This window comes from Lithobates pipiens, unplaced genomic scaffold (genome assembly GCF_037356315.1).
Source record: "Lithobates pipiens isolate NorthernLeopardFrog02 unplaced genomic scaffold, aLitPip1_a1.2 Scaffold_25, whole genome shotgun sequence".
NCBI classification, from domain to species: domain Eukaryota; kingdom Metazoa; phylum Chordata; class Amphibia; order Anura; family Ranidae; genus Lithobates; species Lithobates pipiens.
Genome location: NW_027507787.1, coordinates 81,633,149 through 81,647,651, shown reverse-complemented (window position 1 = coordinate 81,647,651; position 14,503 = coordinate 81,633,149). Strand labels below are relative to the sequence as shown.

The 14,503-nt window shown below is 44.1% G+C and overlaps 1 protein-coding gene across 2 annotated transcripts in view; it reads left to right on the top strand.

Moving 5' to 3' along the window:
- WAPL (WAPL cohesin release factor) overlaps window positions 1-14,503 on the top strand; it is a 215,496-nt gene that overhangs the window by 109,023 nt on the left and 91,970 nt on the right. For both annotated transcript variants that reach the window (XM_077454603.1, XM_077454602.1), the window contains 2 exons: window positions 1,081-1,217; window positions 12,239-12,350. In XM_077454603.1, coding sequence (XP_077310729.1) covers window positions 1,081-1,217; window positions 12,239-12,350 — 249 coding nt within the window. The remainder of the gene's footprint in view (window positions 1-1,080; window positions 1,218-12,238; window positions 12,351-14,503) is intronic.

The window sequence follows — 14,503 nt, the reverse complement described above, 5'->3', positions numbered from 1 at the left end:
CAATAAAACGGAGTCTCGAACACCTGTTTTGTTTGTTTTTTACCATCTACTCCAGCCTTCCGTGTTAACCCCTATAGAGCTGTACATGCCTTGTCTATAACTTGCCAGCTGTCCTTTTGTGCAGGAGCTTCCTGCAATAAAGAACAGTTATTGCTCTCTCCCCTTGTGCATGGTGACTGGTCTTGTATCTGCCTCCTGTAGTGGATGGACCTGCTGAGTCCCTCCCACAGCTCTATCGGCCCCGGTTAAGTGCAGCACAGTGGTTGTGTGACTACTGTGTTTACAAGGTAGTAGCTTGGTTTGAAAAGGCAAAATGAACTGTTGTCAAGGTTGAGGAGCATATTTAAGAGTTTTGGCATGTTGAATTTAATATTGACTTTTGAGCAAAGTTTAAAATATTGCTGTTAAAGTGCACTTTAGGCTCGGTTCACACAGGGGCGACTTGTCCAGACGACTTCGCTGCCTGACAAGTTGCGCCCCGTTCTGTACTACGGAACCGTTCTAATAGGAGCGACTCAAGTCGCTCCGACTTAGAAAAAAGGTTCCTGTACTACTTTTGCGGCGACTTCGGGCGACTTGCATTGACTTCTATACAGAAGTCGTTTTGCAAGTCACCGCTGAGGTCGCGGCGCTGCAAGTCATGCCGCCTACTGTGTAAACCGAGCCTTAGTCTGCATGTTTTGGTGAAAGGAGATGCGTACATTCAAAACAGCTGATAGAGCTGATTCTTAAGGCACCGCTATGTTGGCAAAGGTCGGCAATTAAAAGGTTCACTTTGACTTCGCTTTTGAAGTCAATATTGCCAAAAAATAGCTGAATGTTTTTCATGATCTCTGGGTTTAGCAATAACTTTTTCCTCCCATAGCTATTTGATTTGTAGGGTACTAAAATTAGTGCTTTTCAGCATATAGTTAACTGCGAATGTCGCAAAACATGGATCCCTCATGGGAGAATTTCAGAGCCAGTAGGAAATACATGCCTCCTTTTTATAAAAGTATGTCGCAAGAAGCTACTTGCTAATTTCATAATGATATAACATCAAAACAAAATTAAGTACCTATCTTTATTTTTTGGTCCTAGCTGTACACTGTTGTTCAACATGTGAAGCACTTCAATGATGTAGTGGAGTTTGGAGAGAATCAGGAGTTTACGGATGATATTGAGTACTTGCTGAGTGGGCTTAAGAGTAACCAGCCCATAAACACGCGATGCCTTAGGTGAGTCAACATTGAATTGTTCTCTTAATGCTGAAAGCTTACACAGTCAGTTTAAAAAAAACAAAACACAATTGTTCAACCAATCGAGAAAAAAAAAAAGGAAAACCTCCATATACACAAACCCCTATGATTGCATGGTACGTTTTGCTCCAGCGGGTGAAATCCTTCCTGATCACTCTGGCGACAATAGGATATTCCCTAGATCAATAATCTCTTGTATTACCAATGAATATTATGCAGTTGTACATTTTTTTTTTTTTTTTTTTGTTTAACCACTTGCTTACTGGGCACTTAAACCCCCCTCAGTCCCAGACCAATTTTCAGCTTTCAGTGCTCTCACATTTTGAATGACAATTACTCAGTCATGCAACACTGTAACCAAATGATTTTTTTGTCCTTTTCTTCATACCAATAGAGCTTTCTTTTGGTGGTATTTGATCACCTCTCGGTTTTTTATTTTCTGCGCTATAAATGAAAAAAGACCGAAAATTTTGAAAAAAAATGAATTTTTCTTCGTTTCTGTGACAAAATTTAGCAAATTAGCAATTTTTCTTCATAAATTTTGGCCACAATTTATACTACTACACATCTTTGGTAAAAATAACCCAAATTTTTGCATATTATATGATCTGTGTGAAATTTATAGAGTCTACAAGCTATGGTGCAAATCATAAAGATTTGCAAAAAAAGATCACATCTGATGTACTAAGGCCTATCTCCATTCTTGAGACCCTAACAAGCCAGGAAAGTACAAATGCCCCCCAAATGACCCCTTTTTGGAAAGTAGACATTCCAATGTATTTAGTAAGAGGCATGGTTAGTTATTTTAAGTTGTCATTTTTTCCCATAATTCTTTGCAAAATTACGATTTTTTTTTTTTTTTTTTTCACAAAATTTTCATTGTAATAGCTTATTTCTCCCACACGGAATGTGCATACCACAAATAACACCCCAAAATACATTCTTCTACTCCTCCTGAGTATAACGATACCACATGTGTGAGACTTTTACACAGCCTGACCACATACAGAGGCCTAATTTTGAAGTAGCACCTTCAGGCATTCTAGGAGCATAAATTACACATTTCATTTCTCAACCACCTATTACAGTTTTGAAGGCCCTGGAACACCAGGGCAATGGAAACGTCCAGAAAATGACCCCATTTTGGAAAGCTAACACCCAAACGTATAATCTATGAGGCATAATGAGTCTTTTCAATGGTTCATTTTTTTCCAGAAGTTTTCGGAAAATGTGGAAAAAAATGAAAACGCATTTTTTTTTTACACAAAGTTGTCCGTTTATAAGATATTTCCAACGCATAGCATTTACATAGCAAAAATAACAACCCAAAATACGTTCTACTACTCCTCCTGAGTATAACGATACCAAATGTGTGAGACTTTTACACAGCCTGACCACATACAGAGGCCTAATTTTGAAGTAGCACCTTCAGGCATTCTAAGAGCATAAATTACACATTTCATTTCTCAATCACCTATTACAGTTTTGAAGGCCCTGGAACACCAGGGCAATGGAAACGTCCAGAAAATGACCCCATTTTGGAAAGCTAACACCCCAACGTATAATCTATGAGGCATAATGAGTCTTTTCAATGGTTCATTTTTTTCCAGAAGTTTTCGGAAAATGTGGAAAAAAATGAAAACGCATTTTTTTTTACACAAAGTTGTCCGTTTATAAGATATTTCCAACGCATAGCATTTACATAGCAAAAATAACACCCCAAAATACGTTCTACTACTCCTCCTGAGTATAACGATACCACATGTGTGAGACTTTTACACAGCCTGACCAAATACAGAGGCGCAACATGCAAGAAACACCGTCGGCGTTCCAGGGACACATAGCCTGCACGTACCAAGAATTACACCCCCAAATACATTATGCTGAGCAAAGGGTAAAGAAAAGATTACCTGTGGTTTTAGAAGCGCAGTTGTCCACAGGAGGATATCACTGGTCCAGGCAGCAGGCAGGGACTTGGTCAGCAACAGCGAACACAGTTTTTCAGGCAGCAGGCAGGGATACTGTCCATATTACAGTCCAGGGTTAGTGCAGAGATGTCAGCAGTGCCAAAAATATTGGTCCTGGTAGTAGGCAGGTCCTTGTGGTGTGGTCAGTGCGGCATGATGGCAGTAAGTCCTACAGGCAGCAGACAAAAGTAGAGCCTCGTTCAGAACAGAATGGGGATAGGGGTAGAGGCTTCTCCCTCCCAAATCTCTTTGAAGCCTCCGAGTCTCCAGACCCTAATCTAGGAATAAGAAAACAAAGAAAATTGTTTTCTTCTTCCAGAAAAACTATACTGGAGCCCCTCACATATGTGAGACCCCGTGTTGAATCCCACTAGTCCAGTTGCAGAATACAAGATCAGTCCAAGAGGCAGGCAAATATCGTGGTCAAACAGTCCAAGGTCAGTTCCAGATCAGGCAGAGATATATACAGAATCGTTAGACAGAAGCATGGTCGAATAACAGTCCAGGGTCAGTTCCAGATGAGGCAGAGGTATGTACAGAATCGTTAGGCAGAAGCGTGGTCGAATAACAGTCCAGGGTCAGTTCCAGATCAGGCAGCGGTATGTACAGAATCGGCAGGCATAAGAGTGGTCAAATAACAAGCCAGGGTCCGTTACAGAGCAGGCAGTGGCATAAGGGGTGTGAAGGTGTATGAAGGCAGGAACTGAGGATTATGTTTACCATACTTCACTAAAAATTTATTGAAGTATGGTAACGCCGAAAACAGTCGCCTATACAGAGGCCTGGTTGGGAAGGACATTGTGCACAATAATAAGATGTGTCTTTTCTGACTCCTGCTTTGGTACACACCTTACATCTTTTTTGGCGTCTTTTGCCTGCTGGTGTGGGGGCAATTTTATCCGGAAAGTGGCGCTCGGAGAGTCGACTTACAACGTCTGATCGGATATTTTCTGGTGGGCCGTTTGGGAAAATAAGGGCTGTGAAAACGTCCTCCTGGTAGCCAAAGAAACGTTTGGGGTTTTGGGTGGCGTTGCTGTAAATTACATATGAATTGTAAATGGCCAATTGAAAAAAATAAATTACTACTTTTTCGTACCAATGATATGTCCGTCTTGAGACCAGATATGGTTCCATCATTTGGTCGTTGAAGTCGACTCCTCCCATGAACAAATTATACTCTGAAATACATTTGGGTTTCTTTACGGGGCCATTCCTTCTGGGGATTTCTACGAAGGTATCGTTGTGGATAGAAGATAACATGTACACATCTCTTCTGTCCCTCCACTTCACTGCCAGAACCTCCTTGTTTCTTAGACTTGCGGTTTCTCCTTTCCGCAGCTTCTTGTTCACCAGACTTTGAGGAAAGCCCTTCCGGTTCTTTTTTACTGTGCCACATGCTGGCGTCTTCTTCCGGTGAAGGTTGTGGAACAGGGGCAGAGATGTGTAGAAGTTGTCTACATAGAGGTGGTAGCCTTTATCCAGTAGGGGGTATATGAGGTCCCAAACAATTTTTCCGCTGGATCCCAAATAATCCGGACAATTAGGGGGCTGTAGCTGGGTGTCCTTCCCTTCGTACACCTTGAAGGAATATGTGTACCCTGTGGCTCGGTCACATAATTTGTAGACCTTCACCCCATAGCGGGCCCTTTTGCTGGGCATAAATTGCTTCATCCTAAGCCTGCCACTAAATTTAATAAGGGACTCATCCACACATATGTGTTGGTCCGGGGTAAACAATTTGGGGAATATTTCAGAAAAATAATTTAGTATTGGTCGAATTTTGTAAAGGCGGTCAAAATTTGGATCATTTCGTGGAAGGCATTGGGAATTGTCACTGAAATGTAAGAACCTCAGGATCATCTGATACCTGCTTCTGGGCATTACCGCGGAGAAGAGCGGTGAGTGGTGGAGGGGGTGGGTTGACCAGTAGGTACGTAATTGGTTTTTTTTGTTGAGTCCCATATTAAATGTGAGGCCTAAAAAAAGCTTGAACTCCTCCACCGTTAGGTCTCTCCATTCGTAGGGACGGGCATAATAGGAGGTCGGATTTTGAAAAATACATTGTTGTGCATACAGGTTGCACTGGGCCACAATTGACGCCAACATGTCCTCCGTAAAAATTAAATGAAAAAAATCGATGGGGCTAAAATTCTCCGTGTCCACCTGGACTCCTGGCTGGGCGGTGAAAGGGGGAACATTGGCCTCTCCTGAATTAGGAGGAAGCCACAAGGGGTTCTGAAGGGCATAGGGAAGGCCAGCATGGCTCCTAACCCTTTGGGGCTGAGATGACACCCCACTGGTACTTGGCCTTTCTTGCTGGGGCACTGCGGTGCTGGTGGACGGCATTGCGGTGCTGGTGGACGGCACTGCGGTGCTGGTGGACGGCACTGCCTCACTAGAACGCCTTCGCTTGATGGGCCGGATATCTTCCTCCTCGGATTCATCAGTCAGTGTTTCACTGCTGAGGACTGGCTCATAAGTTACGTCGGCTTCAGAATCCGAATCCGAAAAGGAATCGGAAGAGGAGAGCTCCCCGTTGCTCTCGTCGGCCGCGGAAATAATTTGGTACGCCTCCTCAGCGGAAAAGACGCGTTTAGCCATTGTAGCACTGATGGGCACTGATGAGGTGGCACAGATGGGCGTTTTTGAGGTGGCACAGATGGGCGCTTTTGAGGTGGCACAAATGGACACTGATGGGTCGGCACAGATGTGCACTGATTTATTGCACAGATGTGCAGATTTGTTGCACGGATGTGCACTGATGAGGCGGCAGATGGGCACTGATGAGGCGGCACAGATGGGCACTGATGAGGCGGCACAGATGGGCACTGCTGAGGCGGCACAGATGGGCACTGCTGAGGCGGCACAGATGGGCACTGCTGAGGCGGCACAGATGGGCACTGCTGAGGCGGCACAGATGGGCACTGCTGAGGCGGCACAGATGGGCACTGCTGAGGCGGCACAGATGGGCACTGCTGAGGCGGCACAGATGGGCACTGCTGAGGCGGCACAGATGGGCACTGCTGAGGCGGCACAGATGGGCACTGCTGAGGCGGCAGAGATGGGCACTGCTGAGGCGGCAGAGATGGGCACTGCTGAGGCGGCAGAGATGGGCACTGCTGAGGCGGCAGAGATGGGCACTGGCAGGGCACTGGCAGGGTAGATCTGGGCACAGGTGGGGTTTTTATCCGTTTACTGACACTTTTACACTCACATACACATTCGGTCTCCTCACACGCTATCGCTGTGTGAGGAGACACGTTCGGCAATGGGTGATGATCTCATTTGTTTACATTTGAGATCATCACCCATTGGAGGAGGCGATCGCGCTGTAAACGGCCGCTGTGATTGGCCGTTTACAGCGATCTGTGATTGGCTGTGTCCAGCGGACACGGCCAACACAGATTTTCCCCGATGCGCGCTCCCGGGAGCGCGCGGGGAACTCTTAAAGGGGACGACGTCAATAGACGTAGTCCCGAAAATTGAGATCCGCGCTATACACGTCTTTTTACTATAGCGCGAATCTCAAGTGGTTAATGTTCTACTGAGCTTTCCAGAACTGGATCTTGAGGAAGTCTATTCCACTGTGAAATGGCCTTTTCATATGTGGAGGATACATTTTATGTATGTATGGTGATCATGGAGTTTCTCCATTTCTCTTATCAGTTTGGTTGTCCTTCTCTGCATTTTCTCCAGTTACATCACAATAAACAGATTTTTATTTTATTTTTTACTGAAAACAGGTCCTTAAAGCAGAATTCCACCCAAAAGAGGAAGCTCTGTTTGTTGGCTTCCCCTGTGATTCATGCTGTGAACTTTACACTTGTTCATATATCGAAACATATATGCGAGCTGCTCCTTGACTTATAGTGGGAGTAACACATGGTTGTTATGTTGGTTTTATGTGCTTAGTCTGTTCTTGGTTCACTTTCTCAGTATTTGTACGTGGCCTGAGATTGGTTAGCGCTGTGAGAGCAGTGTGCACACTTCTCTAGATACGCACCTGTATCCTATCTTGTCAAGGGCTTATGATGCATAAAAACACACTGGCTTTGGTTACACCTATCTTTATTATTAGGCCATATTTGAAGTAGGGTGTGTCTTACAAGAGCAGATTGAGCTTAAGCCAGTCCTTGGTTAACATCAACATGTGGCCCAGTTTTCTACACCTGGGACATCAAAAAATGTAAACTACCATTATTATTTTTTTCTCCAGGGTCCCTGCATTCAGAAAAATTTTCAGGGTTTTTTGCTAATGTGCAGGCCTAAAATTTGCTTTATACACTCGGTTCACCCTACTGCGACCTGCGGTGCAACTTTGTCAGGTGACTTCCTGTCAATTTGCTAGGTATTTGAGTATTACTTGATGCTACTTTAAAGCGACTTTGGAGCATCTTTAACTTTAAAGCAACGTTCAGGGAATGCCTGGAAAATCTTCCTTTAATGTCGGATCTAGATCACGTCAATATAGATGAGGATCTGACTTGGAGTCGACTTCCATTAGTCTATGGGCACAAGTCAGGTAAAAGTTGCCTTAAAGTTGGAGCGATTTCAGTACTGCTAATTAACAACTTGCCGACCGAAGTGGGAGATTACGTTATTACTTTTGTACTGGGGTTATGGCTGCAGCTAGATGCCATAACCACTGTGTTTTCTTTTCCTTTAGGCGGCTGGCTTTCAGATAAGTGGCCCCTGCGGCGGATTCACTGAGGAATCACTTTTAGAAGCGGCGGCTAGAGGTCATGACATCGCTTCCCATTCTCAGGCCATGTAAATGTGTTGGTTTTAAGAAAAAAAATAAAAAAAAATTTCTTGACCTTTTTTGCTTTTTAGGGTAGAGGAGAGATTTGGGGTCTTTTAGACTGCAGATCTCTCCATAAAGAGGACCTGTCATGTTGTATTGTTATCACAAGGGATATTTACATTCCTTACAATAGCAATAAAAGTGATCAAAAACATTTTTTTCTAAGGGACAGTGTAAAATAGGTTCCTTTTAAGCTAGTGCATTATTGGTTCACTTAACCATTTCCTTTGATTTTCCTTCTAAATGTTTTTTTTCTTTGTTTTCTTTGTCAGAATTTCTTACTTCCTGTTCCTCCTCAGTAAGCTGTTCTGGCTGACTAAACACCCCTCGGATGATGGTGTGAAGTTTACTGAGGTAAAATGGGAAGTGAGAAATTCAGACAAAGAAAAAAAACATTTAGAAGGGAAATCTAAGGAAAAGGTAAGTGAACCAATAATGCACTAGCTTAAAGGAACCTGTTTAGAAAATAAACAAACCTTTACAACCCCTTGAATGCATGGGTATGTCACGGCCGTATATGTGAACGATATTTGCACCCCAAATTAGATTTTTTTCGCGAAGGTCAGAGCGATACCATGAATTCTAGTGTTAGACCTCTAGATCTTTATTCGAAGCAAAAAAATTGTGATTCTTATTTTTCCCAGAACCGTGCAGCTCTATTAGCACGTAAGATTTTATAAATTTTTCTCAGTCGTTTATTGAAGAACACAGCCTTCTTTGTGCCTAACGATAGGGTTATATCGCCTTGCAGGAGTAGGACTAGGCAGAACAAAACAAACAAAATACTTGGCCACGCCCATGGGCCATCCTAAGTCGGTATATAACCCCTCCCTGCTCTAGATATTCTTTTTTTTTTATTTTCTGCCTAGTCAGGAGTAAGAACTTGGTTCCCTGCTGGGATTGCTAGTCCTGGGAATTTTTTTTTTTCTCCTTGATTTTTTCCGGTGAGATCTCCAATCAACTGCTGGGCTGGGCTACGTGCTAGGTCGGCCATGACATAGCCACACTGGACAGGGCCTGGCCCTGTGAGTCAAACGTCTCGCGAGGTTGCATATGACCGGTTATCGGTCCATTTTGCATCGTTCCTCATGGCCGGCAGCCCCTCCACCTTTTGGTGGTGAGGAGGATCTGTCCAACAGCGTTACCTGCATATTTAGTCAGAGAGGTAAGTAGTCTCCTCCTCTCCTATTGGGTAGGTGCTGCAGTTTGTCCGCTGTGCCTCTTAACCGCAGTTCCCCTGGTTGCTTAGTCTGTTGCCTCAGTGGTGCTTGAACATGTATTTTGGGGAGTCTATTCTGAATGACTTCATGTCGTGTCTTGAGTTTTCCGGTTGTGTTTCTCCAAACAACAGTTTGTTGCTTCCAATGGTCATCTGATGCCAGACTGCTTGCTGTTCTCCGCGGGGGGCTGTGCTAGCCACATTGCGGCAGAGTGCGATTGTCTCGGTTCTTGTGCTAGGAATAGTTTCAGGGGTTTTATTCCAACCTGTTCTCAGCCTAAAAGATAGAGGACAGGGTACATCTAATTCTGGACCTTAAGGCCCTGACCTGCTTTATGTGGGTACAGGAGTTCAGTATGTAGTCTGTCCACCCAGTGTTGGCACTCCATCATGGGGTCTTTCTTACTTCTATGACCTAACGAATGCTTAAGCATTCTGTATGTGTCCGACTCCAGCACTTCCTACATCTTGTTCTGGGTGCAGAGCATTATCGGTGCATGGTGTGGTCCTTTTGATCTGGCCACCGCTCCTTGGGTGTTCATGAGGAGTTGGCCCTGGATCTGGCATTGTTTTGTCAGTGGGGGTTGATGGTCCTGGACTGCCTGGGCGATCTTTTGCACCGACTTCTCGATTACCCCGAGGAGCAATGTAGTTCCTATTAGTGATGCACCGAATGGGTTTTTTGGTGGCGAAACCAATACTGAAAATGGAAAAATACACAAGGCCGAAAACCGATACCGTTATAGCACCGATACCTAAAATGACTGTTTTTAAAAATATTTTTGTACAGTAGATGGTCAGAGACTGGGGACACTGTACAGGAGATCAATGCAGCCTGCCATTGTCCATCAAATGCAGCATCACCAGTGCCTGTCAGATGCTGCCTACCAGTCAGTTGTAGCAGCCTGCCTGTGCCCATCGGATGCAGCAGCCTGTCGGTGTCTGTCATGCAGCCTCACCGGGATGAAACTGGCTGCACAGCGATTCAGTTCCAGCTGACACACAGCGTGACATGCGTTACCAGGCACTGGGGAGGCTGTGTGTGACAAGAGTAGGAGGGAGAGGAGACTGAGGGATGTGCCGGGATGAAACGCATGTGGCTCCCGTCATGATTGCCCCGCCCTTTTTCCTGCGCCATTATCGGCAACATTTCTCTTTTAGCAAATTGCCGAAAATGCAATTTTCGGCCGATCTTTCGGTGCATCCCTAGTTCCTATACAGACTTTGTCCTAATTCAGTTGGCGTCTGTACTTTTGGAGGTCTGCTTTGGCCCTGCCGGAGCGTTGGTTTACCTGAGCTTGACTGGGCTTCAGCTTTGGCCAGATTGTTTCTTCCCCTGGTCAGACTCCAGAAGTAGCATGCAGCATTTTTTCATTTACTATCCGCTAGGTTTTTTCAGTTCTCCAAAGACCTCTCTATCTTTCGCTGAAAATATTTGGGAGATTCCACAGCTTACTCTCTCGGAAGGTGGCCATCACCTCTACTCGCAGGGTGTCGTGAATGGTGGCGTTACATGCACCTTACCCAGGTTATGGTGAATCCTCCCCCTTTTATTGCATAGTTCCGTCCATGGATTTCCATTTGAATAAGGACATTGGGTTGGCTTCTTGTGTCCCTGGTTAGCACATCCCAAGGAATTGGCTTTATCTGGCCTGGATGCGTTTTGTTGGTTTTTAGATGTATTTGCCAACCACTGAGTCTGTTGGTCTGGATGGATCGGACAGATGTCTCTTTCCTACTTTCCCAGTTATGGCGCATTCTTCTTGGGCACCTAGTGCTTCTTGGGCCTTCTTTCATCAGGCGGCCATTGTGCAAGTTGGCTGCCTGATGAGGGTTTAAAGGGTCTAATTCCCTCTTGAAGCTGTATCGTTCAGGTGGGGTTCCAGCTTGTCCTGGGTGAAGCTCCTGTTAGCTAGTTGGCTCTTATATAGCCTCAGGATTTTCCATTTTTACACCCCCCCATGTTGGCACTGCTTTGGGGCGTCCCTATCATTAGAAATAAGGCTGTGTCTGTCAATGAACGACTAAAAAAATAGGGTTTTTTTTTTTACTCGACGTAAAACGGTTTCTCTGAGTTCATTGACACACAACACCCACCCCTCTGTGTAGTTTTTTGGATACTTCTATTACTGCTTGCTACTAAACTGAATACCTAGAGCAGGGAGGGGGTTATATACAGACTGGGGACGGCCCAAGGGAGTGGCCAAGTGTTTTGTGTAGTCCTACTCCTGCGGAGGCAATAGGGTCATATCGTTAGGAATAAAGAAAGCTGTGTCTGTCAATGAACTCGGAGAAAAACAGATATTTTATGTTAAGTAAAAAAAAAATCTCCTTTTTTTGCTGAAAGAGACATACATTTTATTCTACCAAGACCCTAACTGCTGGCAAATTTTAGTTTTACAGGGTTATTCCCACTGTAAAATAAAAAAAACTTTAATACACCTTCCAGCAGCACAGTGGCGTAGTGGTTAGCACTCTCGCCTAGCAGTAGAAAGGGTCACTGGTTCAAATGCCAACCACGACACTACCTGCCTGGAGTTTGCATGTTCTCCCTGTGCCCACGTGGCTTTCCTCCCACACTCCAAAGACATGCAGGTAGGTTAATTGGCTTCTGTCCATAATTGGCCCTAGTATATGCATGGGGACCTTGGTTTGTGGGCTCCTTGAGGGTAGGGACCAATGTGAGTGTGCAATGTACAGGGATAGGGACAATTGTAGACACTTACGTTGAACTGGAAGGACTGGTGTCTTTATTCAACCTTTACTAACTATGTAACTTACTCAAGGATAATTCAAGCCTTTTTGTTTAAAAATGAGCCCTTCACAAAAGTGCAACTCTAAGCAAAAACTTGGCTAAACTTACACTTTAATTATAAAAAAAAACGCTACTAATGAAAACATTTCGCTTATGGGAAGTCTATCCATATAGCAAATTTCGCTCACTTGTATTACTTGCAGTCTATTGAAATAACAGCATTATGTTAAATTTAAATTTTTTTTTTTCCAACAGTGTAATAAGCTTGGCAACAAAGTGCGCGATGCCAAGTTTCCGAATGCACCTGAGAGCACATGGAATGGTAGCAATGGTCTTTAAAACACTGGATGACTGTCAGCACCACCCGGTAAATGTCATTATCTAGAGTGTGAAACCCTAAATATTTTTACTAAATTCTGATGTATTTATTGCAATGTTTTGCATTTAACTGCTGTAGTGCCATAATTCTTTGCTTTTTTATGTTTATTTGAAACACCAGTTTTCTTCAGCAATAAAGTATATACAAATCCATTTGACACAAACATCAGAACATTTCTGTACTAACTCCTATGCATGCATACAGGCTGTTTTCATACTTCTAGTCTGTACCATTTTTTTAAAAGTAACCCTGTCAGTAACGTCAACTTGTTGCCGAACGCCACTATTGGAGATATCTGCAGAAAAACCGCCATTTTCCCCTGTGCTCAGTGGTTCCTCTTGGACCTGTAAGTCATTACAGGACACCGAAGTGATGAGAGAGACGGGGGGAAATGTAAGTATTAATGCAGCTTTTAGAGGAGGTCTTTTTAGATATGCTTGTTTACTGACATGGCCGCCTAAAGTGAAACTATATATCCCTATTAATCCTTCCCCTCTAATTTCCTTCTGAGTCACCATCTTCAAAATCCAGCACTGATGCATTGCAGGTCTCTGGCAAGTATTTGGGACTTGGCAATGCATCTGCACAAAGCACTAGATTTTCTGTGCATGCGGACAAATGCTGCTAGTTTCTGATACATGGGCAATGCAGATCAATGGTGTGTCTGCATGAGTGCTAAATATTACCTCATGCATGTCCCTTTGTTAATGCATTGCCCTGTGGGATAGGTATGACTTGTAAGTCCCAGGAAGCAGTGGGGCCCAGTTTAGGTCAGAAAGAAGAAAGTTCTGCCTTGCAGCACAAAAGGGTAATATACTATGCAGAAAATGGTAAAACCTTTTTCCATTTTTGTAAGAGGGATTTGGGAGGAGCAAAAAGAAAAAGGTTGCTGCAATTTTGGTTAATTTCCACTTTACATTCTACATTTTATTCCTTTGAAAAATTTGAGAAGTTTTTAGCTTGTCTGGTGCTGTAGAGATTTCGAAATTTACTTCTTGAGAAAGGAAGAATGGAAGATGTTGGCCTCAAGTAATGTTTTTCTAAAGCGCTTTCCCTCAAAGCAGAGTTCCAGACATTTTTTTTGTTAAAAGTCAGCAGCTACGAAAAGTGTAACTGCTGACACTCGCCTGTCCCACAATCCAGCGGTACATTCGCCCCTGCCGTTTTGACAGTGTGTCCTCCTTCGGCGGCATTGTCATCTTCACTATGGTCACCTGGCTTTGACAGCTTGTGGCTTCACAGCTGGGTGCCCACTGCAAATTTCTGTGGCTCGACCTGTGTCCCAGTAGACTTCGGGAATGGAAGTGGCAACGGTTATCTGTCAAAATCGGTTACCCGTTCCCCCCATACCTCCCTAAAAGCTCAGTTTCACAAACATGCCTTTAAATTGGAACTTTTCCTATTGGGTGGAGCTTTATGATGAGTCAAAAAAGGCCAGCTGATTAGGAATGTTCTTAAAAATCTGAGGGTCCTTTAGGCTAGGTTATTTAAGGTCACTTGACCCCCCAGGACCCCTATTTAAGCAGGAGACTGAGAGGGGTCTTTGCTAGTCGCCAGAGCCACTGCTTTTGGCTAATCTTGTGTACAGTTTTTAAGTATTAAGAATTCTGGTGAATTGTTTACATTTGTGAAAAAGCAATAAACAAGTCTGCTACCGTTATTAACCACTTAACAAATGCCCTATAGAAGATGTACTGCTACAGGGCGACCGTTCTGGGTAGGGTGCACGCCGCTTGTGCTGTGATTAGTTAAAGCAGATGCCGATCAATGGGCGCTATCCCATGGATGTCTGCTGGCATCCACCGGATGGAGCTCTGCATATGCAAACAATGCAGAGCTCCATCCTGACAGTGATGTGATGGATTTGGTTTCCCTGCAAACCATTCCTTAGTGAAAGTCACACACAGTGTACACAAAAACACTGGGCACACATTTAAGCCTAGACGTTTAACCCTTTGCCAGCCAGTGTCAGTACAAGGATCCCTGTATTGGTGTCACTGGTTCCTACCAAGTGTCAATGTCAGCTTGTCTGCTGCAATTATGCCGTCCCGTTATAAGTCGCTGTTTGCCGCCATTACAAGCGGCAAAATAAAAATTCCATTGTATATCCCATAGTTTTGTAGATGCTATAACTTTTGTGC